General features: G+C 53.6%; 2 protein-coding genes across 5 annotated transcripts in view; both read right to left on the reverse strand.

Moving 5' to 3' along the window:
• HNRNPUL1 (heterogeneous nuclear ribonucleoprotein U like 1) overlaps positions 1 to 596 on the reverse strand; it is a 32,898-nt gene extending 32,302 nt beyond the window's left edge. Inside the window, exon 1 of one of the 2 annotated variants that reach the window (XM_037820548.1) lies at positions 578 to 596. The gene's annotated coding sequence lies outside the window, so the exon portion shown is untranslated. The remainder of the gene's footprint in view (positions 1 to 577) is intronic. The other variant, XM_037820546.1, reaches the window with a different exon arrangement.
• A 693-nt stretch (positions 597 to 1,289) lies between these two features.
• On the reverse strand, positions 1,290 to 27,925 carry AXL (AXL receptor tyrosine kinase). 3 transcript variants are annotated; one of them, XM_037819876.1, is made up of 21 exons: positions 27,907 to 27,925; positions 27,279 to 27,349; positions 26,079 to 26,304; positions 25,658 to 25,758; positions 24,992 to 25,168; positions 20,324 to 20,404; positions 20,114 to 20,229; positions 17,176 to 17,386; positions 16,714 to 16,853; positions 15,894 to 16,044; positions 15,650 to 15,676; positions 13,459 to 13,591; positions 13,064 to 13,155; positions 11,184 to 11,279; positions 10,987 to 11,064; positions 9,386 to 9,478; positions 8,876 to 8,997; positions 8,240 to 8,349; positions 5,241 to 5,400; positions 4,600 to 4,736; positions 1,290 to 3,009 (listed from the first exon to the last, which is right to left on the reverse strand). In XM_037819876.1, the coding sequence occupies exons 2-21, from the start codon at positions 27,340 to 27,342 to the stop codon at positions 2,658 to 2,660; spliced, it is 2,667 nt and encodes an 888-aa protein (XP_037675804.1). In that variant the 5' UTR covers positions 27,343 to 27,349; positions 27,907 to 27,925; the 3' UTR covers positions 1,290 to 2,657. The 3 variants fall into 3 exon arrangements, with proteins under 3 accessions (XP_037675804.1, XP_037675805.1, XP_037675806.1); XM_037819877.1 differs by lacking the exons at positions 15,650 to 15,676; positions 27,907 to 27,925 and having other exon boundaries at positions 27,279 to 27,556; XM_037819878.1 differs by lacking the exons at positions 24,992 to 25,168; positions 25,658 to 25,758; positions 26,079 to 26,304; positions 27,279 to 27,349; positions 27,907 to 27,925 and adding an exon at positions 20,775 to 24,088.
• Between the last annotated feature and the right edge of the window lie 5 nt (positions 27,926 to 27,930).

Genomic DNA, 27,930 nt, shown 5'->3' on the forward strand with positions numbered 1-27,930 from the left:
TCTATGGTTGGTACCTTAAGTGGAATGGGCGCTCGGCAGGAGACCATAGAGCCCTCCCCACCCCCACCCCCCTCCGCCCCCCGGAAAGAATTTCAGAAGCTCCTAGTTTTTTACCCCAAATCTGTTTGGCGGGCTATACTGACAAGCTCAAACAAATGGATACGTTGTTCAGCTTCACACTTATAAATACAAACGCCACCGAGTTTCACAATGGCTACCCCGCAGCCGGGGCGCTGCACCACCTGTCGCAATTCGAAAGAGACAAAGATACACAATCGAGACGCACAATACACCCTCCCTGTGTCCACCGAGCCATACCTTAAGCCCACAAAGCAACACACAGCCTCAATTTAAACGAAAGCCCCCACACAACACAGAAATACAAATTTATGTGACTCGGACTAGATGCATTTAATTCAGGATGCGCACCAATACGTCAAACAGCATCGTACATGTGCCCGCTGAGATCCGCACAGACAGACGGCATCAAATAATAAAGACACACAGGACAGTTACACTGCAAGCTTCCAGCAGCCCAGACGCACAGCACCCACTCAGAAACGAGGCAGACACTCACGTGGGCCCGGAGGTTCCAGTCCAGACACCCCGCCCCTCGCCCACGTCCGACTTCCTCTCTCCTCCCAGCTTCCCACAATGATTTGTTCTAAAAAAGTTTGTGGCCCGGATTGAACTGTTCTCGGTCCTCGAGAGCCGCCACCAGGGGGCGTCCGGGCGCTGCCAAGGGTTCATCAATTGTGAGACACACCCAGGAACGGGCTTGTCTTGGCAGGGGTCCTTCGGTGGCCCATGATTATGGGAAACATTCTGTGCCTGTGTTTCTGTATGTTTGGGTCTCTGAGTACTTGTGTCCCCTTTCTTAGGATCGCTCACTCTGTGCGTATATATCTGAGTTACTCTTAACTTCATATTTCTGGTATCTGCCTGTGCATGTTTGTCAATGTTTGTAAATACATGTAACTTCAAGTATCTCTTTCAGTGCTTCTGTATTGGTGACCAAGCACACCCATGTCCATGGATTCATGTATGTTACTTTGGAGATCTCCGTGTGACCTGGCGCGTATCTGTGTGCCTATTCATATCTGTGGATTTGAGTCTGTGTTTCTTTGCTTGTGTGTCTTTTTGTCTGTTTATTTTCTACCCTCTCGGTAGCTCTTTAGTGAGGTGCAAATCTGAGGCCCTACCACATCCTTCTTTTTATTGATGGGGAAATGGAGTTGGCAGTAAGAGGGGCCACACCACAGCCAATTAGAGACCAGAGGAGACAGGAGTGTGGTTACAAAGTTTTATATGAACTGGGCACCAGAGCCCATACTCTGTACATGAGGGGATGAGGGACTGGCTCAGGGGGGCAGCACGGCCCAAAATGGGGCAGATTGTCTCCTGGAGGGCAGGAGGCATCCCTAATGCATTGCAAAGGCTTGAAAGCAGCGCACCCCCACTTGAGATTAGGAGGGTAGAGGTGGCCAAGAAGGGGAGGGGCACACAGAAGAATATTGTAAGGTTTGAACCTTGGGATTGTATTAATAGTCTAGATTGGTGGAACTTTATAGAATCTTTAAACTTAGAATATTTGAGTCTTAGAACTACAGTGCCTGGACTCGTAAATTTTTAGAAATGTGGAATCTTGGGCTCTTAACTAAAATCCTAGAAATATAAAATGTAGGGGTCCAACATTAGAAATGATTAGAACTTTGGTGTCTAGAATCTTAGAAATTTATAACTGTGAAGAGTCCTAGAACTTTAGATGCTTAGGGTCCATAATCTTGGACCAATAGAATCTGAAGTGCCTTGGAACACAGAACAGAACATAGAATCTTAGAGTTTAATAATCTAGAATGTTGGAGCATAAGATCTAGAATCTTAGACAAAGATAACTGAGGTTCATTGTCTTAGAACATCACATGTCAGAACATTAGACCTTAGAACCTCCATGTTTAGACTCTCAGAATTTTTGAAATGCAGATTCTAGAATCTTAGACTCTTGGGATCCAGGTTCTTATAATAGGAGAATCTGTGATCATAAAGCCTTAGAACCTAGAATTGATTGTCATTAGAATCCTAGAACTGGAGACTATAACATCTTGAAGCCTTATGATCCAGAGTTTTACAGAGCCTTAGATCCTAGAACTGAAATCTTAGAGCTTTAGAACCTAAAATCTTGGGGCCTTATCAAGAATCTTAGAACCAGGAAATCTAGATTCATAGAATCTTAGAGCCTTTGTACATTAGATCTTAGAACCTCCATGACTAGAACCTTAGAACTTTAAAGTTGGAGAACCTTGGGATTTCAGGTCCTTAAACCAAAGACTCATAGCATCTCTGAAACCTAGGACCTTTCACTCTAGACTCTTTAGACATTTGAAACCTAGGACCTTCTACTCTAGACTCCTTAGACCTTAGAATCTAGAATTTCGGAATGTTAGACCCTTAGGGACTGTAGACAAACCCCTTCCTTTTACATCTGGGGATGCTACAGCCCAGAAATGGGGAAGGGTCTGTTTGGGATGTTTGGGGGTGAGTGGGAAAAGAGGGCTGCAGTTGGAGGAAAGGGTGGAAAAGTAGTGGGGATAGGGGTGTCCCCCCAGTGGCAGTGCCTAGCTTGGGTCCTGAGAGGGAGTCCCAGATGGAGGGTTGACTCAGGCTCCATCCTCCTGCCCTGGGGGTGCAGGGGAGCTCCTGTTGGCAGGCAGGGTGGGGCCGGGAGCTGTGGAAGGACAGAGCACATAGCGTCCGGCAGGATGGACCTCAGCAGCGGTGAGGCAGCTGCAGGCATCCTTAGGGTCAGGCTGGGTCAGGGGATCGGCTCCTCCAGCAGCTCCGAGGGGCTCAGGGTGACCCCCACCCTCATCCATGTTGACATAGAGGATTTCGTCAGGCTCCTGGGCCGGGGGCAGGGCCTTCAGCGTATTCTCCAGGTCCTCCCGTAGCTCTGCAAAACTTGGCCGGTCCCGGGGGTTTAGCTCCCAACAACGGGCCATCAGGGCATACCTAGGACAACAGAGTGACAAAGTGAGGAGTGGGAGGCTGAGCAGGGGCTTGGAAGGGGAGCAGTCTGAGTCTGGGGGCATCTTAGGACACTAAGGGGACTGGGAGCATTTCAGGGGTGCTGGAGGGAACCTCAGCAGTTTGGGAGCACCTATGGGGACTGAGAACTCCCAAGAGTGTCTAAGGGGGTTCCCAGGAGACTCAGGAGCTAGGGAGGGTCTTGGGCTCTGGGCATGTGGTGGTCTTCTAATGGGGGCTTGTTAGAACAGAGCTGCCCAGTGTGGTTCCCCAGAACAGACTGAGGCCTCAAAGCCTGCCTCTGCCACTTGCAAACTGTGATGACTTCAAATCTGTCCACAGATTCTTTGGCTCTCCTCCCCTCAAAAGAGACAGGCTAATTCCTTTCCCCTTGAGTGTGGGCAGGACTTAGTGACTTGCTTCTAATGAATAGAGTAAGGCAGAAGTGCCAATGGGTGGAAACTTCTAAGACTAGATCATAAAAGGCACTTCTGGATTCCTACTGGCTCTTTCTGGGAAGGCCAGCCACCAGCTCACAAGCACACACAAGCAGCGCTGCAGAAAGAGCCACATGGCAAGGAACTGAGTCCTCCTGCCTCAGCCACGTGAGTGAGCCACCTGGAGAGCAGACACAAGGCTGATCCTTCAGCCCTAACCTCATTCGAGACCCTGAGCCAGAATCACCCTGCTGGGCTCTTCCCAGATGCCTGACCTTCAGAAAGTGCATGACTTAAGAGATGTTTGTTGTGCTAAGCCACTAAATTTGGGGGTACGGATAACTAGTACACCGGCTGTGCAACCTTTGGCAAGCGATTCCCTCTCTTTGGGCCTCAGTTTTCTGACCTGCAAAATGGGAATTGTCATGGCACCTGCCTATCTCATCTGGCTGTGGTGAGGACAAAATGTGGTGATATAATAAGGCACCCGCAACAGTGCCTTCTCTTAGGTGCTATAGAAGCATTACTATTAATCTTATTCTCCTCAGTTCTTGAAATACCTCAGGAGGATATGGGGAGGCTGGAACTCTAGGCTGCCCCTCCTGACTGAAGCAACATCCTCTCTTTACCCCAAAGTGATCGATAAAGGTTATGCTCTTTTCTGTGAACTATGTTATGACAAAGATGGATAAATACTGCCCTAAAGGATCCTGGGCACATCTCAGAGGAGGCCCGAGAGGCTAGAGATCAGAAAATGAGCTTCCACAGGGTCCCGGTGTTTAGGAGCATTTGGGGGAAGAGTGAGGTGCTCAGGAGGTGGGAATGAATTAGAAGTGTCTGGAGCAGGGGTCTCAGAGGCAGGGCTGCCAGGTGAGGTTGCACAGTTACTAACTGCACAAGGATACCTGGCTGAGGGGCCGACCCAGCCTGTGGTCCAACACGCCAGCAGAGGAAAGGCGCCTCTCGCTAATACGCACGCCCACTGTTGGCTAGTAGTGGTCCTGCGAGCACTGGCGAGGGGGCAGGGGGCTACTCAACAGTCTGATGGATTCTGTGCAGGGTTTAGAGGGTCCTGGATATGCTGGGGCTGTGTGGGGTGCTCAGGGGTTTGGAGTGACTTCCGGGATGGGGTCCTCACAGTCCATCCAGACAATCTGCAGGCTGCTTCAGGCGGTTTCCCTGGCGCAGGTAGTCGTAAATCTCGCTGTTCTCCACGCCTGGGTATGGGGTTTGGCCCCGTGTGGCAATCTCCCACATCGTCACCCCAAAGGACCACTGTGGGGGATGGGGGAGGGGTCAGAGGGTCCCTCCTGCACAAAGATGCCCCCCAACACACAGCTTCATGGGTGCACCCAGCCAACTCTGTGGGTGCTTCACAGTTATTCCTAGAAATACTTGGACATAGGTACATGCACACGTGGGTGTGCATAGATGTGCTCCTGCGTACATACATCTACACACCTCACAGACACATGGACTCACGTCACATCTCCACCCCAGCTGCACACGTGCATTCATGCTCACCAATGCATCTCCTGACCTCAACTGTCCACCTGTCCCATGGACAAACCTGCGCCATGCACATGCAATATCCCCTGCAGGCACACACCACCATTCACGGATGCCCACATGCCCCCCAGCATGCCTAGCCCATGTGGACAGGTCACTGAGCAGGGGAGCCCCCATTTCCCCATGGGCTCCTGCACCCACAGTTGCCCAGGGCACCATGAACTGACTAGGCTGTGCCCGCCCATGGCCCCCCGCTCCTGGCACACGCACCACATCACTCTTGCTAGTGTAGACCCGGTCGGCCAGGCTCTCGATGGCGATCCACTTGACGGGCATCTTGGCAATGCGTCCCTGGCGGTAATAGTCCCCATTGTAGATCTTCTTGGAGAGCCCAAAGTCCGCCACGCACACGGACATGTTCTCATTCAGCCTGCCCAGAGCGGGGAGGGGAACGGGGTCACAGTTTGGCCACCTCCACCAGAAATCCTGCCTTCACTCTCAAATCCTCCTCTGCCTCTAGCCCCAGATGTCCTTCTTGGGGGTGCAGTTCTGTCAACTCGCACCCTTGCCCCAGACCGGGAGGCAACTGTTTTATTTCTAGTTCCCTCTGTAAAATGAGGGTGGGACCAAGGACTTCTAAGGTCCTTCCCAGCTTTGACTTTTTGCCAGATTCTAAGATCCTTCCTAGCCTCCTTAGGTTCGATTTCCTGATTTAGAACAAACAAAACAAAACATTTCCTTGAAGTATACTACACCACACTACAAACACAGAAATGTGAATCACAAACGTACAATTCACTGAGTTTACACAAACACACCCATGAAACCAGCACCCAGATTAAGGAATGACCTTGTGGGACATGCAGTGGAACACTACACAGCAAAGAAAAGGAATGACCTGTGATCCCCACAGCAACATGGGCTAATCTCAAAAACATCGTGCTGAAATAACAAGTGTTGGCAAGGGTGCAGAGAAATAGGGCCGTTTATACATTGTTGGTGGAGCTGTAAAATGGTGCAGCCACCACAGAGATCAGTATGGCAGTTCCACAGAAAGTTGAACATAGAATTACCATATGACCCAGCAATCCCACTTCTTGGTATATACCCAAAAGAACTGAAAGCAGGGACTTGAGCAGATATGTGTACACTAATATTAACAGCAGCAATATTCCTGATAGACAAAAGGTGGAAGCAACCCAAGTGTCCTTCAACAGATGAATGGATAAAAAAATGTGGTCTATCCATGCAACAGAATATTATTCAGCCATAAAAAGGAACGAAGTACTGATAAATGCTACATCATGGATGAATCTTGAAGACATCAGGTTGAGTGAAATAAGCCAGACTCAAAAAGACAAATATTGTATGATCTTGCCTACATGGAATACAGAATAAACAAATTCATGGAGACAGAGAGTAGATTACAGCTTAGCAGGGGCCATGAAGTGAGGGGAATGGGGAGGTAATGCTTAATGGGTGCAGAGATTCTGGTTTGGTATGATGAGAAAGTTTGGGTAATGGGTGGTGGTGACAGTATGACAACATTGTGAATGTAATTAATACCACTGAATTGTACACCAAAATGGTTAAAATGGGAAGTCTTGAGTTGTATTTATGTTACCATAATAAAAAGTTAAACACAACCCATCATGTTGAGTATGTATAAATACCAGTTGGTGTGACATTTAAGAACATGGGAAACTAATTGGTTTAGTCAGATGTCAGAAGTCGGAGTAATGATTGCCCTTGGTGGGTAGTGACCGAGAAGGGGCACAAGGAAGTTTGCAGGGGACTAAAAATGTTCCTTCTTTGATACAGTGGTGATTCTGTGAGATCTATCCACATGTAAAAATTCACTGAGCTGCACACTTAAAATTTGTGTATTTTAGTGTATAAAAAATATGCCTCAATTTTTTTTAAGTAAAAAAAAGCAGAAAAATAAAGGAATGCCTTACCAGCCCTCCAGAAGCCCCCTAAAACTCCTTCCTAGTAAGACGCCCTCCCAGGGTGACTACCATCTCCATTCCTAACAGCATGGCTCACTTTTGTTTGTTTTGGAGTTTATATGGGTAGAAGATTCCTTGATTCTTGCATCTGAGTTGCAGGGATTCTATTTTCCTAAGAATGGATGAGTCTTAGCCAGTGGGATGAGCTAGGCTGATGATGTGCCAGGAGTTAACCTTTAATTGCTGGGTCAAGGAAAGGGGTGTGTGTGTGGGGGGGTGGTATGTTAAAGCATCTAGGGTGGTGGGGGTGGGGGTGGGGCATGTGGTATTTTAACAACACAATAAAAAGCTTTAAAGGTAGATAAAACAGCTGATTATCCACCCTGATTCTCAGTGTCACTGTGACACTAGGGGCTTGACTGCAGTCAGCCCAAGTTACAGGAAAAAATGAATTTCCATTTTGACTGAATCTTTTCAACCTTTTAGACTTTCTTTCTAGTTTACAGTAAATACAGGGGACAAAGGAACAAGGCAAATGCCACAAGGAATCAGGCATATTTTTAATTCAGGACATCCCACAAGACAAATGACCTGGTACTTTCCAAATGAACATGCCATAACAATATAAAAATGTGTGTGGAGGCGGGTCAGGCACTATTCCAGATGCAAAGATGCTTAACAAATATATGCAGTGTGGAAACCTTGATTAGATCCTGGTTCAAGGGGAAAAAAAAAAAGCTATAAAAGACATTTTGGGTGACAATTGGAAGAATCTGAATATGAACTCAATATTAGGTTATATTATGAAATTATCATTAATATTCTTAGGTGTGATAATAGAACTGTGGTTATAACTTTGGTTATTTGGGAGAAAGTCCCTATTCTTAGGAGATGCCTACTAAAAAACTAAACCTTAGTTTCAAATGGTTGAAGAGAGAGAGAAAGAGAAGAGGAGTAAGGTGGCAAAATGTCAACAAGAAGGGTATATGGGTGTTTGTTGTACCATTCTTTTGAGCCTTCTGTTTTGATTCTTCTGTAGGATTGAAATTTTTCAAAATAAAATGTTGTGAGGGGGCAGAAATTTCCATTTCCATTTGTGACCATTTATATGTCTTGTAGAAGGTTCTCTGATTCTCCAGCCCCAATTTTTCTAAGTCCAACATTGTAATGAGACGAATATTCTAAGTCTGAGGTTCTGTCCACCTCCTCCAGGAAGTCCTCCCTGATCCTCGCTGAACTGGTTATCCCAGTCCTGAGTTCTGGCCTGCCCTGAGGAGAGGGGCAGTTGGGGAGGGGGTCCCTGGGAGGCTTGACACTCACATGCAATTCCTGGCAGCCAGGTCCCGGTGGATGAACCTCTTGGTACTCAGATACTCCATGCCACTGGCAATGTCTGCCATGAACTTCACCAGCATCTGGGTGGGCAGGAACTGGGGGTCCGGAGTAGGGGTGGGGGGTGGGGAAGGAGGAGGTCAGCAGACTCCCGAGAGCATCCCTTCCCTCCCCCTTCCCCTCCTGCGCGCCCAGCTCTGCCCTGCTACTGCTCTGGAATCACATCCGCCCCCTCTCCGAGGCCTTGGAGACCCTAACGCTGTATCACCCGCTCCTGCTTCCTCTCCAACCTGGTTGATCTCTTGTGGTTCCTGCCCTTGACACACGCTCCAGCGCTCCTCACACAAGCCGTGCTCCATCCCACCCCAGAACCCGGACCCAAGTCCCCTCCACCCCCACCCCAGCGGGCTCCTCCCTCAAGGTCACTGCCATGGCGAGGCCTTCCCTGCCCCCGGCCTCCCGCCATCGAACCTATCATCCACCCTCTTTTATTTCCTCCCCTGCCCTCAGTCGTCCGTTCGCTGGCTCCTGCCGGGTCTCCCCGCCGGAAGGCGCCCGGTACCGGGTGGGTGCCCAGCTAATACTGGGGACCGAGCGAAGGACGGACGGGTCCAGGCCCCTCACCACTGGCTGGTCCCCGAGCCGGGAATAGAGGAGGAAGCTGTGGAGGTCTCCGTGCTTCATGAAAGGTAGGATCACCACGGGCGCCGGGAAGCCCTCGCGTTCCGAACCCTGGAAGCAGACGCCTGAGCCCCCCGGCAGCCCCGTCACTCGGGCTGCGCCGAGGGGGAAGCCGCGCCCGCCCCCGGCCTCCCGCTGCCTCTCCCCTCCCCTCCCCCTCCAAGCCGGCCTCCAGGCTGGGGGGTGGGGTGGCAAGGACCAGGCTCCAGGGAAGCCTTTTCCAGCGCGGTTCCCAGGGATGCTTCCGGAGCCCTCCTAGGGACTCAGCTATTTCGGGGGAAAAGGTCAGAGGTCACATTCCAAGCTGGGGGGAGAGTAGGGGGGCGGAGCTTGCTGACCCCGGGGAAGGAGGGAACAGGAGCCAGGAGGTTTGATCTGCTGCAGGGAGGGGGTCTCCCCTCGGCTCTTGCCTGCAGAGGGCCTGGAGACCCCCTAAACCTGCCCCTCCCTCACCGATGAGCCTCATAACGTTGGGGTGGTCGAATTCCTTCATGCAGACGGCTTCGCTCAGGAAATCCTCCAGCTCCGACCTCGTGCAGATGGCAACTTGGGGGAGAGAGGAGAGTGGATGGGAAGGAGGGAAGGGGTGGGGGGGAGCAACCTTCCCACCCCCGTCCTCTCTTTCATCATCACCATCATCTCATCTACATCAAACACGACTGAGGGCTTAGTAAGTGAGGTGCTGGGTTCAGGGCTTTACATATATTAACTCATTTAATCTGAGATTCTACTGTTCTTCCCATTTTAAAGAGGAGGAAGCCAAGGTTAAGGAAACTGCCTAAGGGCACACACAGCCTGGAAGTGGAGCAGGCAGAATTCAGACACACGCAGTCTAGCTCCGGGACCACTCGCTCCCCATCATGCTAGGCTGTTTCAGCACATTCCCAACAACTTCGGGGACCCACAGGATAATTATTATCCCGTTTCACAACTCAGGACACTGCGGCTCATAGAGGCAAAGGGACTTGCCCAAAGTCCACACTAGGATTCAAATCCAGGTCTAGAACATTACCTGGTATATAATGGGTGCTCGATAATGAATGAATGAATGAATGAATGAATGTATGAATGGAGTGGGTGAGTGGTGACTCCACAGCCCAAGCTTTTAACCCCTATGAATCAGAGGGGATCGTTCCTCCCCCGCCTCCAACCCCAGCCTGACTCTATGCTTCTGCTCTGTGTGGAAAGGACTGGGCTCTGGACTCCCTGTGCTGTGTGGGCACAGACTGGCTCCCGCCCTCTCTGATGTAAATAACATGGTCATAGTCCACATTAATGACACGCACTATGTGCCACCCACATCATGAAGTGTTTTGCCTCACAACAGTCCAAGGAGGTAGGGACTAAAAAGATCCCATTTTCCAAATAAGGGAACAGAGGCTCAGAGAGGGACAGTCACTTGCTTGAGATCACACAGCTAGTAAGTGATGAAGCCAGGTGTGCCTTATTCCCCACTTTCTTCTGCTCTGCTGTGTATCCCAGGGGGCTGATGCCTGAAAACTGTATTTCCCAAGGTTCCTTTCCTATGAGTTTCTGGTTGGCATTTGCCAATGGCAGGCACTGATGGGGGAGACTGTTGATTGGTTGGTGGGCAGGAGGAGGAGAAAAGGCAGGGCATTTCACCCTCTCTTTCTTTGGGAATCACCTTGGCGGGGCTGTGCCTCCTCTGCATTTCTAGCCCCACAAGGTAGCCCCTAACTGTGTGGTCCAAACTCCCACCAGGCATCCCTGGCCCCTGGGCTCTGGCAGGACCACCCCCTCCCTCTGTCCTTCAGGCCTAGGGCTGGAGGTGACTTCCTGCTGATGCGAATTTCTAGGTTGCCTCACTGCCCTCAGATGTTCCTTCAGTCCTTCCTGCACCTCTGTAGTAAGATCCCCATATTCAATTCCTTCTCCAGAGGACCTGGCCTGGGCTCTGGGTCCTGTCTGGAAGCACTGGGGTGCTGCACCAGGGTTATTGGGCATTACCTTGTCTGCCCTCCCATCTCCTTAGGGGCACAGGGAAGAGAGCTGGGGAGAGGGGAGGGGGTCCCACACGTGTCACGCCAACTCACTCTTCATTGTCTTCACGGCCACCTTGAGGACGGAGTCATCCTGGTTGAGCTGGCCCTCCATCACAGCTCCAAACTCTCCTGCGGAGGCCAGAGGGAGACCTCAGGGGGGCTCGTGGGGTCTGCATTTCCTGTGGTTGGATGATGGAGGGTGGGTTCAGGGGGATGTGTGCATGTGTGACGGAGAACGGGGGACTCACCTTCTCCCAGGGTCTTCCCCAGAGCCACCTTGTGCCGATCCACCATCACATCCCGCAGCTTCTCCTTCAGCTCTTCGCTGATGCCCAGGCTGTTCACTGCATGGGGTGGGGGTGCAGCCACGGTCAACATCCTGAACTATCTCTGCATCCGTGCAAAAAGAGCCACTTCCCCAAGTACCACCACCACCAGCACCTCCCTGGACTCCCTGACCCTTCCTTCAAAGCAGCAACTAAAGAGTTAAGGCCTGGCACGAGATCTCTTTCCAATGGGCATCCTAATTGGTCAGCGCCCTGCTGCACCAGTTGTTAAAAATACGGAACTTTTAATTCAAATATAATATGCAGAAGTCCTAAGCGAGCAGCTCAGTGGATTTTCACAGACCCAATCCAACTGTGTAACTTAGCACCCTGGTCAAGAGGTTCACTCTCCCAGCTTCTCTAACCACACACTTGTTTTCTCTGTTTTGGAATGTTATGGAATCACATAGTATGTTCTCTTTTGGGTCTGGCTTCTCTCACTCAACGTTATGTCTGGGAAACAGTTGCAATGCCGTTGTTTTGTGTCGTAATTTATTTATTTTCACTGCTGTCTAGTAACAGTTTGCAAATATATTGGCCTGAGGATCTCTTTACATTTTAAAAATTGTCGAGGACTCCAAAGAGCTTTTGTTTGTGTGGGATATATGTATCAATATTTACTGTCATCAAAATTAAAACTGAGAAATTTTTAAAACAAAAGAATGCACATGCACACATCCTATCAACTGTCAGGGTGATGACGTCATCACACGTCAGGGAGCCTCTGGGAAGCTCTGCTGAATTCTCATGGGACAGTGAAAGGGGAAAAAAGGGCAAATGGCATCTTAGCATTACTATGAAGATAGTTCTGACCTCTTAGATCCCCTACAGAAGTCTTGGGGACCCAGGGGACTCTGATCACACTTTTAGAACTGCTGCTGTATATTATTCCATCAGATTTCTGCGACATCTTGGTGTCCCTTATCTTCTCCTCTTAAGTAAATGTCTTTTTTAGCCCTTTACAAACATCCCCCTGAGGCCCTGGCAGCCTTCACACTGTGTGAAAGAGACCTAGTTCCATCCTTTTTTTTTTTTTTTTAATTATTTTTTTGAATTTCAGTTTGCCCAACTGAAAAAAAAAATGAGATTTAACTGGGTGGCCTCTGGGGTCTCCCCTTAGCTGGGATCCTCCACAACTCCACACTTCTCTAACAGAGTTGATAGTTATAAGATTCTATGATTTTTCAGATTCTAAGGGTCTATATTACTGACACTGTAATTTTTTCAGGCCAAGATCGATTATCAATTCTACCGCTCTAAAGTTCTATAATTCTAAGCAGGAGTAGAGTGCGGCAGTTAAGTGTATAAACTTCAGAGAAGAACTGGCTGGGTTTGAACCCCAGCTCTCCTACTTACAAGCAAGTTTATTTCACCAGTTTAGGACACAACTTCCTCATGTGTGAGGTGGGGAATGTGAACAGTACCCACCTCACTGGGCTGTAGCGAGGAGTAAATGAGGCTAATGCACTTAGAATAGTGCCTGTCGCATAGGAAATGCAGAGTCGTCATCGATGTCCTCATCCATCACCACCTCATCATCATTATTACATTGTTCTAAGATCCTATGGCACTGAGATTTGGTGTTTCTAAATTTTATCGTGACTAAGCTTCTATTATTCTAAGGTTCTGTGTGGTTCCACAGTTCCGTTGTTCTGTGGTTCTAAGATTCTAGCATTCCAAGGCCTGCAGAAACTTTTGGTTCATGCATTTGATCTCCAGATCATTTGGTTCATGATCCAGAGGCCCAGATCTGTATACCCTTTGGCCCCAGACCTGGGCAGGGAGGCACGGGGTTCACTTACAGGTGGCTTCAGTGGTCCGGCGACTGTAGGACTTGCGGACATGGTATCTGACCACCAGCTCGCCCCTCTCCACTGTTGGCTCAAACACCTCCCTGGGGTGGGGTTGCAGGGATGAGGGGAAGGTGAGGGCAGGACAGAACCATTTGGAACCCTCTCCTCCCACCAGCAGTGAAACAGAACATTATGCCAGACCCATTCCCTGCCCACCCTCTCCTCTGGCATTTGCCAAGCATGTCTTGGACAGCTGCCTTCCACCTTCCATTCACTCTCCACTCCCTTGCCCTCACTCGGACTCTTGGTCATCTCTCTCACTGCACCACCCTCCTCACCGGTGCCTCTGCCTCCAGCCTCTCCATCCCTGTCCATATTAGTCTCCCCACATGGTTCCAACTCACCCATAGCGAGTCTCCTTCTTCCGCCGGTGGATGAGGAACAAGGCCAAGATGAGGACGCAGGCAGCGGCCACAGCTGCTCCCAGCAGTACATACCACCAGGGCCATGGGAAGGCAGGGGCTGGGGGCTCACTCACTGTCAGGGGGTATGGGGGGGACAGGTTATGGCTGAGGCCCTGGATCCAGCTCCCTGGGACTCAAGGGGAGGATGGTGGAGGGAGGCAGGAGGCAGGGGAAAAACGTATGGACATATTTGTTGGGGTGTGGATGGGTGTGTTCGGGTATGCAAGGTGACTTGGGTGGGATGAGCAGGGCATACAGCGGACATGCTACGAACGCACATGAAAGTCGAGGAATGTGAAACATACAGGATGGGTGGGTTAAGAGTGAGGTGGACATCTGAGGAGAGTGCTATGAGTGTGGAAGGAGTGTGGAATGGGAGTGAGAGCAGCGTGCAGAATGGGTTATGAGTAGGCAAAGAGGGCTGAATGAGCATGGGATGGGTGTGAATAAATTTCGAGTAGCATAGGCATGTGTATGATATGTGTGATGATTGTGCAGGGAAAGTGGAACAGGAAGTGGAAAAATGAGTGAGCGGGTAAGAGAGAATGGGAAGGCATGTGCCATGAATGTGCAAGGTGTGAAGGTCGTGGCACAGATGACTAAGAAACATCTTTGAAGAGTGCGCAATGACTGTGAAAGGTTTTAGCTAAAGCAAGGAATGAGGGTGGAATAAGCATGCAAGAGGGCTTGGTGAGTGTGCACTGAGTGTGGGAGGGATGTTGAAGGAGTTTAGGATATGTGAGTGAGGAGCTTTAGATACAATGAGTCAGCAGTGATTTGTAAGGATGTAATTTCCAGGTGAGAGAAGTGTGCAATAAGCATGAAGGACAGGTGAGGAGCATGTGTGAGTGGAAAGGGTGCTTGAGAAGAGAGTGAGTGTGTAAGGAATGGAGTATGATATATGCCAAGCGTACGAGTTTAAAGTGAGTGTGTGAAGAGAGTGGGATAGAGGATTGGGAGGGGTGAGGGACTAATATTTAAGGAGTGTGAGATGAATGTGTAAGGAGAGTTGCAGAATGTGGAAAAGCGTGGACTGAAAGTTGAGCAATGTGTTGGCAGTGTGGAATGTATTGTGAAGGTAAAAGAAGTGTGCAGAGTTGTAAATGAAGAGAGAAGTGTGGGTATGCAATGGGTTTGGAAGACTTGTGTAAGGAATGAGGGATATAATGAGGTGAATGTGAAAGGAGGGTAGGATGAGTAGAGAAAGGGTGTGCGGGAAGGCATATGAGGAATATCTCAAGATAGTGAGTTAAGTTATAAGGGTGGGCTGTGCTAAGTGGGTAGGATGCGTGTAGGAGGAATGTCAGAGAATTATTAGAGGGATGGATGATATTATTAGAGGGATGATATTATTAGAGGGTGGGGATACCCCATCCATCCATCCATCCATCCATCCATCTAACTCTATCCACTTATTACTCATCCATCTGTCCATATCCATATCCATCTCCATATGCAGTCCATCTATTCATCTACTCACCCATCCTTCCACCCACTGACCCACCCACCCACCCATCCATCTATCCGTCCATCCATCCACCCACCCACCTATCCATCCATCCATCCATCCATCCATCCAACTCCATTCACTTACTAATCCATTCATCCATATCCATCCTTCCCTCAATGCAGTCCAACTACCCATCTACTCACCCATCCATCCACCCACTCACCCACCTATCCATCCATTTGTCCACCCACCCACCTATCCATCTACCCACCCACCTTCCACCCATTCATCCATCCACCCACCCACCCATCCATCTTTCCATCCATCCACCCACCCACCTATCCATCCATCCATCCATCCATCCAGTTCCACTCACCTACTAATCCATTCATCCATATCCATCCTTCCCTCAATGCAGTCCATCTACCCATCTACTCACCCATCCATCCAACCATCCATTCATCCATCTACTCACCCACCCATGCACCCACCATTCAGTGAGTATCTACAATGCGCTGAGCTGTTCTAGGCAACTTCATCAAGGACCACACAAATCCAAGAAGTAGAGGGTTTATAGTGATGAGTTTGAGAAACATAATAGGAATGTGCAAAGAGTATGTGTGTGGTGACGGGGTGCTCACTGGGTGTTGAGGAGGGGGAAAGGGGTGTGAAGGCCCTTACCCAGCCGGTGGATTGGCTGTCCTTGCCCTGTGGGGAGAAAGGACAGAGGAGAGACACACTCAGAGAGAGAAAGGCTGGGGAGGCACTGATGAGGCAGTGAGAGAGGCTCTCAGTAAGGTTCGGGGTGGGAAGAGAGCCTAGGCTGGGGTAGCACTAAAGGGTGCAGGGAGCAAGCCAGGGGTATCTGGGAGAGACCAGGTTCCTGTGGGCAGGTTGAAGGGACCCAGCATGGCTTTGGAGTTACCTGGATGCCAGGGCTCCAGGTGCACAGGGAGGCTCCAGGGCCCATCCCCAGCAGCAGTGTAGGCTGCCACACACACTGTCAGGTTGGGCACAGTTTCTTTCCCCTGCAGCTCCAGGATCACCTCCTCCTTTAGCCCTATGTCCATTAGCACCTACGAGGTCCAGAAGTGGCATCAGAACAGAACCTCAGACCCCTGGCCCTTGAGCCTTCACCCTTTGCCTCAACTCACCAGTGCTTTCTTCAAGCCCTCTCCTCATCCACCAGTCCCCACCTCCTACCTCTTCCCACCCTTTGTTTCTCCATGCCCATGCCCTCCACGAAGGCGGGGGCTTGATCTGTTTCATTCACGGCTGTATCTCCAATCCCTGGGGCACTGCTTGGCACACAGTACTGCTCCATAAAGGTTTGCTGAAAAAACTGAATTCTCATCTTTTCACTGTCACCTCTCCACCCCCTTCTAACCCCCATCGTCACTCCCTCCCTATCTCTGCCTTCAAGGCTGCCTCTAGCCCAGACAATGCCTGTGGGCAAATTAGAAAAAGGCACTCCGTCCTCAAGATGTTATACAATAATCTACTATAAAATTGGCAAAGTAACTAGTTAAGTCTACCAAAGTGCTTTGGCAATTGTTCATATATAGCTACCCCCTAACCCTCCCCTGGACCCCCTTAACCTCCATACCCAGAAAGCACTCTCTCGGGTGGAGTGCAATTGTCTACTGCCCAACCTGCACAACCGTCCATGTCTGCCCTACCATCTTTTCTTCCCCATCTCCCTCCTCCCCCAGCCAGGCTGCCCCAACCCAGCCAGCAGCACCCACCTCAGGGGTGTCCTGGCCTTGATACACCAGCCGGTACCCTAACAGGGTGCCCTGCAGGGGCGCCATTGGCTCCTGCCAACGCACGAGGGCCTGGCTCCCATTCCACACGGCACTAACGTTCTCGGGGGGGCCCAGGGGCACTGGAGGACAGGGAAGAGGGGAAGCTGGCACCCCCACCTCTTCCTGACCACCTCCCCCTGTTCCCAGGAAGTGGGGCAGTGTGCAAAGGGCATGCGCTTGGGCAAACTTGTGTAGGCCTCCCTTGAGCAGAAGCACAGGGGGGAGGTTGGGGAGGGATGCCAGTGGGTCGTGCTGAGGGGTCAGTGACTGGACGGGAGGCGGAGAGCTGAGGCCGAGTGGGGTAACATGGGCAAGAGGAAGTGCTGGGGCTGGCACTGGCATGAGCAGAGTTCAGCAGTTCAGTGAATGGTGCCCACCCCCAAACCCCCAGCCCCTTCTTACCGCCCTCCGGTGTATCCACGGGAAGCCAGTGGGTCCAGGGCGAAGTTCCCTGGCTGCTGGTGCATGCCACCCGGATGTCATAAGAGGTATGAGGGTGGAGGGTGTCCAGCCGAAGTTGGTGGGGGGGCACGGATACTTGCAGGGTGAGGGTCTCCTCCGGGGGGTCTGGGTTTCCCAGCCAGATGCCCACGGCATCGTCCGTCAGCACGAGCTGGGGAGAAGGAAGGGGGTGTGGGGACAGGCCAGCCACATGGTCAAACAGGCAATCCCGCAGCTCTTGACTGCGGTGGTCCCAGTGTCACTACACAATTCTGCAAGGGAGAGTGTGTGTGTGTGTGGGGGGGGGGGGTCCCCATCCGTGCTGAGGCATCACGGGCAGCTGGGTTTGCAAAGCGTGGAGACCCCACAGCCGCACAGGGTGACTCAGTCGCCACTTGCAAAAGCCACCTGTGGCAAGACTCTCTCCATCTCTGACACTCAGTTTCCTCATCTGGAAAATGGGGACTTAGAGGGGCAAATGCCTTATGGGGCCATTTAAAGATTAAAATTCAATGTAGTTTTGCCTGAAGGATGGCTGGGACAGTGCAGGGCAGTGGTCAGCATCAATGATGGTGACACGGATGACGGTGAATATTGTGAGGATGATGATGATAAATAAAGGTCCACTGGGGATCGCATTTCCACAACATTCAACCACAAGCAAAAGGAATCTTGAACAACAGAAGCAGGAGAGCAGCCATCTCTGGGGACCTGGGGGAGACTTTGGGGGTCCGGGAAGGTTCTATATCTGGATTTGGAGGGTGGTTACGTGGGCGAATGCACATGTAAAGCAATCTGGGTGTGCACCAAAGATTATGCATGTTTATGTGCTCTATTGCAATTAAAAAAAGAAAAACATACCAAACACTTTCTGAGCACTGTCCTAAGCCGTTTACAAATCTGAATTCATTTGGTCTTCACAGTGACCCTGCACTGTCGGGGCTGGGTTATCCCAATTATACAGATGAAGACATTGAAGCTGGGAGAGAGGGAATCACTTGTCTGGTGTCCCCAGCTCGTCACTGATGAAGCTGGGACCCGAACCCAACTCTGTCCCCAAAGCCTTTGCTTTCCTGGTGGTAAGAACATCCACTTAAGAACGTCAGTCATAATAACAATAAGGCTCACCAGCCTAGAGAGGCCGTTAGCTTAGTGCTGATGAGCCCAGATGCTGGAGCCTGGGTTCAAATCCTGCTTCCACCATCTCCTAGCTGTGTGCCTCCATTTCCCCAGCTGTAAAATGGGCTAACAATGGTGACGCCTGACTTCACAGGACGGACTGACTGATGGCCTGTGGGCGTTTAGAAGTGTGCTTGTGTGTCGAATGTTGGCCATTACTACTTTGTGTGCATGTGAGTTTCCCTCAAAGTCTGCACAACCACACACAGGGGCACAGGCTCACACATCCTCAGGGCCCCCAGGAATGGCACGATCAGGATGGAAGGGGCCACAGTCAGGGTGCACGTCATCTGCACGGCCCTGCCTCAGTAGAACCACAAGGCCACCACGGCCACACCACTCAAAACCACACAGCTCGGGAGCGCTACTGCCCAGGGCCACACCTTCGCCTGGAGACCCCAGACACCTGGCCACACGGTGTTTTGCAACGGAGTTTACTGCTTACGAGTGTGGGCTCTGAAGCCAGGTTCCTTGGGTCCAAGTCCTAGTCTGGCCACTTATTTACTGTGGGACCTAAGGTAGATGTCTTAACTTTCTCTGAGTCTCGATTTCTGTCTCTGGAAAATGGGGATCAAAGAATCCCTGCTTGGCAAGGCGCAAGGTCGAATGACAATGCATGCAAACTGGTCTGCACATCACAATATTAACAGCCAGCATTTCTTGAGCGCCAACTATGTGCTAAGCATCCAATCCTGAAATAACTCATTGACTTCTCACTACCACCTGATGGGTCAATTTCTTTTTTTCATCTCCATTTTACGAGGGAGGAAACTGAGGCCCAGAGAGGTTCAGCAGCTTGCCCAAAGTCCCACATCCCCACGTGGGAAGGTGACAACACCCTGAGACCTCAGGCGGAGGTGGGTAGACAGTGGGCAGTAGAGACGGGGCGTGAGGCTGCCCCGTCCCCGCTCTCTGACCTGCAGTGACAGATGGGAAGGGGAAGCTCCACCAGGACAGAGGGAAGATGTGTGCAGACAGCCGGCCTCCCCTGCCTGCTCCCACTTCTCTTTTCCCTGGGACGGCCGTGACCCTCCCGCCCAAGCCCTTTGGCCTCAGTTGTGCAGAGCAGGAAGTGAGACCTGGAAAGGGAAGAGGACACACTTCTGCTTTCCTGGGGGGCACTTGGTAAACATGGGTGGGGGTGCAGCCGATGTCTAACCGTGGCATTTGAGGTCTCCCAAACGGGGCCCGGCCTCGGGAATTGAACCTCAGTTCCACTCTTTCCTAGCTCTGTGGGAGCAAATCACTTCTCTCTGGGCCTCAGATCTTCCTCTAGAAAATGGGGGTGGTGGTGGGACTTACCTGACCGACTCGTCAAGAGCAGTCAATGAATGAAGACCAGGAACTAGCTTAAAGTGGTACCCGGTGCAGAGGGGACACCGTTAGCTGTTTTAATTACTTGTAGTATTAGTCATGCTAACTCTAGCCAGAGTGGGAGCCCTGAGACAGCAAGGCTGGGGCTGTGCTGGTCCCTCCTGGGTCCCCAGCATCACCCAGCACAGGGCTGAGTATGGAGCATAGCATAGGAAACTGCGACTGGGCAGGTGGGCAAGAGGGGCTGGTGGTAGAGCCGGGATCCGAGCGTGGAACATCTGGTTTCCTCTGAGGCTTTACTGCCTCTCAGCAAACGCGGGGCTGGGAAGGGCTGGCTTCCCAGGGAGGGAATGGGGTACAATGGAAGGAGAATGGAGAAGGAGGTGAGCAAAGTCTGGGCTCTCACCTGCAGGCTGCAGTGGGTCAGGGGGTAGTTGCCGCTCAGGCCTGGGGTCCAAGCCACCTCCAGCTCTGTGGGCTGCATGGAAACAAGGCGGAGGTCCTGGGGCCGCTGGGGGAGCACTGTGAACAGACGAGAGGAGGGACTGACCCTGGGGGCCCTTTGCCCAGCTCCCCCCACCCTGACTCCCAGCCACCCAGCTCCCCTTTCTGTCACCTGTGACGGTGGCCATGCGGGATGTGGTTACTCCCTTGGCATTATGGGCTTCACAGGAGAAGGAAGATGTCTTGTTCAGGCCTGGAGGGGGGTTCATTTGAGGGAGGGGTGTGGGGTCAGAGATGCAGAGCTGGGGCCACCCCCACCCCACCTGGCCTGACCACATGGGCACCCCTTGAGGGGGGAGAACAACGGAACAGAGGCAGCCTCCATCCCCAAATGCGACAGGCCTCAGCCCTAACTCCCCCCCAAAGACACGTACTCATACGTGCAGACGCACACACACAGGAACACTCATCTACTCACATACCTGCACAAACACACACGCACATACACACCGACCCACCCAGGCACGTGTAGAAGCACAGACACAAAAGAGACACACACTCAAAGACACGGGCCCTCATGGAGCTGCCTAAACGTACAAGTGTTTGTTCATTTATCAGCTCACCTCCTACCAACCCTTCGTCCCCCTTGCTTCCTCTGTTCCAGCCACACTGGCCTCCTGGTGTTTCCAGAAGACCGAGCACATCCCCACCTCTCCAGAACTTTCTGCGTCTGTGCCTTCTGCTGGGACTATTCTTGCCACAGATGTCCACGTGGCTCCTTCCCTCCTTCACGTTGTTCCTTGAATGCCACCTTTCAGTCAACGCTGTCCTCGAGCACCCTGTTTTAAACGGGAGCCTCCCCTCCATACCCCCATGCTGGTTTTACTTTTTCTCCTTAGCGGTCGTGGCCCCACTATGTGTCACCTCTGTATCCTGTTCCTCCACTGTCTCCCCACTAGAATGTCAGCTCCAGGAGGGCAGGGGCTTGCCTGTGTTGTTCCCTGGTACACAGTAGGCACTCCATAGATGTTTGTCAAAAGAGAGACTGGATTTTGTGTGTGTGTTTGTGTATTAGTGTGTTTCTGGGTGTGTACATAGAAGTGTGAACACGTGTGATGTCATGGGTGGGTGAGTTGATGTATGTGGGTGCAAATAACTGTTTTGAGTGGCTGGGGGTTGACTGCCTCCCCTCCCCAGTGTGGGGGTGGGGATGGGAACACAGGTAGATGTGCGCACACCTCCACACACAGACACACACGCACAAGTACAGAGACAAGCAGAGACACCCAGGGACATGCAGCCACAGAGATATGTAACAGCTACACAACATACCCAGATAAACACACTCAGAAACACACACAGTCTCAGTGTGACAGGATGTAAGGGGGACCAAATCCTAAGTGCAGATGTAAATGCAGCTCTCTGTGCGTGTCTGTGTGTGTCTTGCATGTTGTGTATTTGTGCATTCGGGCATCTCTGTGCGGCTCTGCGTGGGCGGCGCTGCCTCTGGGCCCCCCCACCGCCGCACTGGGGAGGGGCGCCGCGCTCCCGCAGACACACAGTTTCCCCTCCCACGTCAGCCCAGGCTTTGGAACCGAGGGAAAGTCGGCCGGGCCGGAAGGGGGCGGGCAGGGAAGCTCCCGGCCAAGGTCAGGTGCTCGGCCCCCGCAGGGACAGCCCCGGGCGGCCGGAGCCGGGGCAGGGAGCTGGGCCCCGTCCAGCCACCTGGCACGTGGGGGCCGCGGGGGTCACCGCGCAGGGCCGACCCCGCGCCCTGGAGCAGCCCTCGGGGCGGGCGCGGGGCCGGAGCCGGGGCCGGGGCGGGTTCCGACCACAGCATTCCTGCCCCCGCGTGAGTCACCGCGGCGCCCCCCTCCCCGGGCACTTCCGGCAGCCTGGGGGCGCGGCCCCGGGTCCCCCTGCCCCAGCCCCCGCCGACGCCGAGGGAAAGGGATGGGGAGGGACGAAGGGGCCCGGGGCTCCCCCCAGCGGCCGTCCCCCCGCGCCGGGAGCAGGCCGACTCCAGATGTGCTTCCCGGGGGGCTGCCCGGCCCGCCCTCCCCCCACGCTTTTTCCGAGGGAATGAGGAGGATGGAGGGAGAGAGGGGCACGCGCTGAGTCAGAAAGAGCAAGGGACTCACAAACTGATGAGCGCCTCGACACAACCCCCCCTCCACACATACATAATGAATCACAGTTAAACACACAGGGGCTGTTATTGGCACAAACAGAAAATGTGGCACTCGCTAAGCTACACACAGATGCACAGGGACTGACGCTGTCATAACACGGTGACATGTACACATGCTCTGACTTGCACACATGCACATGGGCTGATAGTGACACACATACACAGAGACACACACACAAATGGAATGATGCTGGGACAGACACATGGACACACAAACATGCACAGACACAATCACACATTCATTACAAACACCCAGCAACACAGTGAGCACCTAGGCTGATGCTGACAAACACACACAAACATAACTGCATGTTGAGATACACACACCAAGCAACAAGCACACGTTGAGGCTGAAGTGAACAATCAGATGCAAACCAGGACACAACGAACGTAGATGTTGACTTCACCCGTGAACACATCGACACACACATACACACAGCCTATCCCTCATCCACACCGAAACACAGCTGGGCATACTCAGGTTGCTTCAGACAGCTTTGCTGAGATGCAGTCTGATACAAAAACATGCACTTGCCTGGATACACAGGGCAGCCGTGGACACACAAGCGTGGGGACATGGCCCGGCTCCCATATATACGCAGCTCTGGTAAGTACCCAGGGGCATCCACCAAGAGACAGCCAGGCCCAGTACACACACACACACACACACACACACAGAGATGAGAAGGGTATTGTCAACTCCCTGCTGGGAACAACCCCATCCCCCCCCCACACGTGTTCAATCACGGGTACACGGACCCTGCACAGATACAGTCCCACACCAACACACTCGCCCTGAGACATAGATGCTACACAGCCAGCCACACACACACACAGACACACACACACCAAGAAACAGACACGCACACACAGACTCACTGAGAAATGCAGGCTGCCACGCTCACGGGAATATGCACACACATGTGTTCAGGGAGACACTCGAGAAGAAACACCAAACCACCGAGAAACACCAAGCTATTCATGGACACATCCAGATGAGCCACAAGGAAACAGAAGCCCACACCAGGACACACAACCCACAGGGGCACCAGTATGAGCTGACCCAGGTGCATCTACACAGGGAAGTGTGCAAAATAGCCAGAAAGCCACATGGCCACTCCTCATACAGGCACCCACACACACACTCACACACACTCCATCTCCCAGTGAGTGATAGCTGTGAACACACAAACACAGAGGGACAGCACAGGCTGACGCTGGTATCCTTGGTCACACACTCACACACACACACCCGTTCACACTGGGGCATCCACAGAAGCAGACCCTCGCTAAGGCATATCTCATACAGAGCTGGTGGACCCATTGACACACAGTTCCAGGGGGACACGGACACACCCCCCTCATACACTGAGACACACACACAGAACCCCTTGACTGCTCTGCAACACATACTGATACACACAGATGCTCTCACACTTTTGCCCCCCCCCCCATCATTTCTCCTTTTTCCTCGGAAGGGATTGGGGTGGGGGCTGGTTATCCCTTCCCCCTCCTGGGGGTCCTGCTAGGCTGACTCAGACCCCATCCCTGTCCTCACCCGGCCACTCGAGCCACAGGCCTGAGTCACCCCTCTGGGGGCTGACATGCTCACCGCTTCCTTGCACACTCATGGCCCCCGGAATGCTGGGAATTTGGGCACCTCCCTGCACCCTGGAAGACCCTCGGCCAACCTGTTCCCTCCCAGTCCCCAGCAGATGGAGGCAACAGGTTGGGGGTGCAGGAAGCCGGTGCCCCTCAGGCCTGCCACCTCCCTCTGACTGAGCCCCCCCATGTAGGCTCCTCCCTCAATGAAGGGAGCCCCCCCCCCCATCCGTGGTCCCCCAGCTCTGCCTCTGACTGCCTGTGACTCCAAGCTAGATCCTGACCCTGACCCACCTGGGTGATCACCTCGAGGCAGGGGGATGGGGGGGCAGTTTTCCAATCACTGACTCCCCCCTCCTGCCTCCCTCTTCTTGGACTACCTCTGTGGTCCGTCCTTCTCTCTGTCTCTCACTCTCTCGCTCTGTCACTGTTTTTCCCTGTCTCCCCGTTGCTCCCCATTGGCTCCTCTCTCTCTGCTTTGGGCTCTGTGTCCCTGGTGGGGCCTGGGCTGGACGCCCTCCCCCTGACCGAGGCCAGCAGAGGCCCCCAGAGGTGAGGGGGGCAGGTGGGGTTGGGGAGAGGGGCCCAGGTGATTCCCGTGTCCCGGTTGGGGTCAGGGGCCCACACATGCCTCCCTCAGAGCAGCTCGAAGGACACCCTGGGTGAAGAATTGTACTCGGAGCCAGGCTGGGGTGAATGGAGGAAGAACGGGGTGGGGGTGGGGGGACACGCAGAGAGCTGGAGAGAGAGACATGGAGACCCAGAGAGACACAGCCCAGAAGCTGTGAGAAAGAGCTGGAGAGACGGGGACGGAGACGGACAGCACAGAAGCAGACAGAGATGGAGAAAGGCAAACTGACAGAAGCAAGGAGGTAGAAGAGGACAGGGACACAGAGACAGCGAGAGACAGAAATACAGAGAGAGACAGAGGCACGGACACACGGAGAGGGCCAGAGGGACAGACACACAGTCACGCAGAGGCCGCGAAGGGCTTCCTTGCCCCCCACTTCCCTTCTACCCGGCCCCTGGGCCCCGTCCCGGACTCACCTGGGACCCTCAGGGTGTGCTGGGGGCTGTGCTCTCTGGCCCAGGTCAGGGGGGCGGCATCCTGGAGCCAGAGTAGGTTCACGGGCTCTGGGGGGCCCTGGGCCCGGCAGCTCAGGTTAAAGGGGGTGTCGGCAGTCACAGCCCTGTCCTCAGGCTCCTCCAAAAAGTAAGGCAGGCCTGGCGGGGGGAGGGCAGGGGTGCAGGCTGAGGTCTCTGAGCCCCCCAGGGGTCTGATGTTGGAGACTTCAGGACATCCGACTCCTTCAGGGACTTGCACAGTCCCTGTCTGACCCCTCCCTCCCTCCAAGGTCCCTGAGCCACCCTCAGATGTCTGACCACGACCCCTCAGGTGTCTGTCCATCCCTCAGGACACGGGGTCCCAATATCTGACCCCTCCCCCCAACGTCTGTCCCCCCAGAACATCCAAGCCCCTCAAGCCTCTCCTCCAGATATCTGACTTCTCATTACCCCCTTATCTAATCTCCAGAATGTCTTGCCCTACCCCCATATATCTGACCCGGCAGACATATACCACCCCCGCCCGCTCCCTGGCCATGATTTATAGACATCACAGCTTCCTGATCCCTTAAATCTCTGACATTCCCAGGCTAGATGTGCCCCTGGGAGACCTGCACCCTCCAGCCCCCTCAGACCCCTGGGTCTCACCCTCCAGCCCCACATAGCCAGGCTGGGACAGGAAGGTCCCTCCTTCCAGGAACACCATACACTGGTACCTCCCAGCGTCCGAGAGCTGCAGGGACGAGATTCTGACGGGGCAAGACAGGGGCAGAAAGGTCAGGGTCAGAGCTGGGCACTGGGCGGGGTGGGGGGTGGTCAGGGCTGAAAGAAAGGGATCTGACCTGGAAAGCGGAAAGAGGTTCTATTATTATCCCATTTTACAGAAGAGGAAAGTGAAACCCAGAGGTTCCATCACATGCTCAGAGCCACATGGCTAGGAAGCGGCCAGGCTGGGACTCCGACCCAGGTGGTCCGGCTGCGGCCGGGACTGTGATGGAGGAGGGGTCTGGGGGAGGACAGGGGCCGGGAGGGACGTAGGGGTCGCGACCGGTAGGGAAGAAACTGACACCTGAGCTGGCTGACCACCAGCCACTCGTCCTGCCAGTCTTCCTCACCCAGGGGCACCTGGGTCTGGGTACTCTCCGCCAGCTCTAGGATCTCTCCATCCCGAAGCCAGTTCACCTCGGGGGGCTCCCCCTGAATCTTGAGCTCACACCGAAGGGACCCCGTGAGCCCCCGGGTTCCCGTGATGTTCCCCGGACTCTTCACAAAGGGGTCTGCTGCAGCCTGTGTGCCTGCAGGGGGGACGGGACAGGTTGGCTTAGGGGCTCCCACTTCCCTCTGCCCCCTCCCCGCCTGCCCACCCACTGCCCTCAGGCCCACATAGCTGCTGAGTGACCTCAGTGGGGTGGAGGGTGGAGGCTTTGGGGGGAGGACGGGCGCCTTCCCAGGGGACTGGGGTCCGTTTAGAAGTGAGCCCGGGATCTGGCAGCCTCCCACAGGGCCCAGCAGAGCCAGCCCCACCCGCCCTTGGGGTCTCTGGAGACTTAACAGCTCAGGCTGGGTGGATGAGGGGGAAAAGAGTACAGGGGAGGGAGAAGAGAGGGACACAGAGGAGAGACTGGGAAAAGCCTGGGAGAGAGAGAGAAAGGAAAAGAGGAGAGATACACAGAGAGAGACTGAAACCCGAGAGAGAGAGAGAGAGAGAGAGAGAGAGAGAGAGAGAGAGAGAGGGAGAGAGAGAGAGGGAGAGAGGGAGAGAAACAGAGGGAGAGAGACAGAGACAGAGAGAGAGAGACACAGAGAGAAAGACAGAGTCAGAGAGAGAAATATAGATCCACATAGGAGAGCCTGGCAGAGCCAGAGAGAGTACTCCTTTCTGGAAGATTCCTTCGGGCTGTCCCCCAGTTCTGCCCCTCTCCCCAAGACCCCAGACTCAAATGCAGCCCCCCGCATCACCTCCCTCAGCTTCTCCTTGGCTGTGTCCCCACTTCTCGCCTTGTCTCTCTCTCTGTGTCCATGTCCTCCTGCCCCTGACCCCCTCAGTTTCTGTTTCTTGTCCATTTCCTCTCTCAGAGTCTCTCTCTCCCCCTCTGTTTCTTCTGGTTTGTCTCCGAGAATCTGTCCCATCCTGCCTCCCTCTCGCAGCCCGTTTCTCTTGTCCCAAGGAAACACTGAAGCAGCCCAGGAATCGCCCCCGACACCTGCCATCCAGCCCCCTCCCACCCCTCCAGCCCCCCAGCCCCCAGCCCCCTGCCCCATCACTCACCCTCGGGGGCTGCGCGCCCCCAGCAGCACAGCGCCCAGCACCAGGCCAGCAGGACCCTGCCCATCCTCGAGCTACCGCGAAACCAGCGCCGAACTTTCCTCAGAAGTTGCCGGGCACCCTGCGGGGAAGGGGGCAGGGCCGGGCTGTCCCCAGCCCTCCCCCGGCTCCCCGGCTCTGGCACTGGTCACCTGGCACGGTGGGGGCCCTGGGCCGGCTCTGCCCGCAGCCACAGCGTCTTCGCCCGCCTGGCCCTCCTGCCTCCTCTGCTCCCTCCCAGATTTAGGGAAACCCTTTCCCCGCCCCTGGCGCCCTCCCCTTCCCTGCCTCCGCCCACTGGCCCAGTCCCAGGGGGCCACCTGGGAAGTGAGGGGTTAAGGCGGAGAGGAGGGGTCCGGTCCGGTCTTAAAGGGGCCCTGAAGGGAGGATGAGGAGGGGGAAGGGGTCCCTGGGGGCCGCGCCCCTCATCCTGGACCCGGGAGGCGGGAGGCTGGGTCTCTGTGTCCGGGCTCTGGGCGCTGTCCCTCCGGGCTCTCTCTGAGTCTGGTAAACATTCCTCCCAAACTCCACTCCCCCCCCAGCCCAGCCACCGCCAGGCCTCCCTCGGCCCTTCACTCCCCCTCACACTCACAGCTCCTCGGACAAGGACACGTAC

This window comes from Choloepus didactylus, chromosome 27, assembly GCF_015220235.1.
Source record: "Choloepus didactylus isolate mChoDid1 chromosome 27, mChoDid1.pri, whole genome shotgun sequence".
NCBI lineage: Eukaryota > Metazoa > Chordata > Mammalia > Pilosa > Megalonychidae > Choloepus > Choloepus didactylus.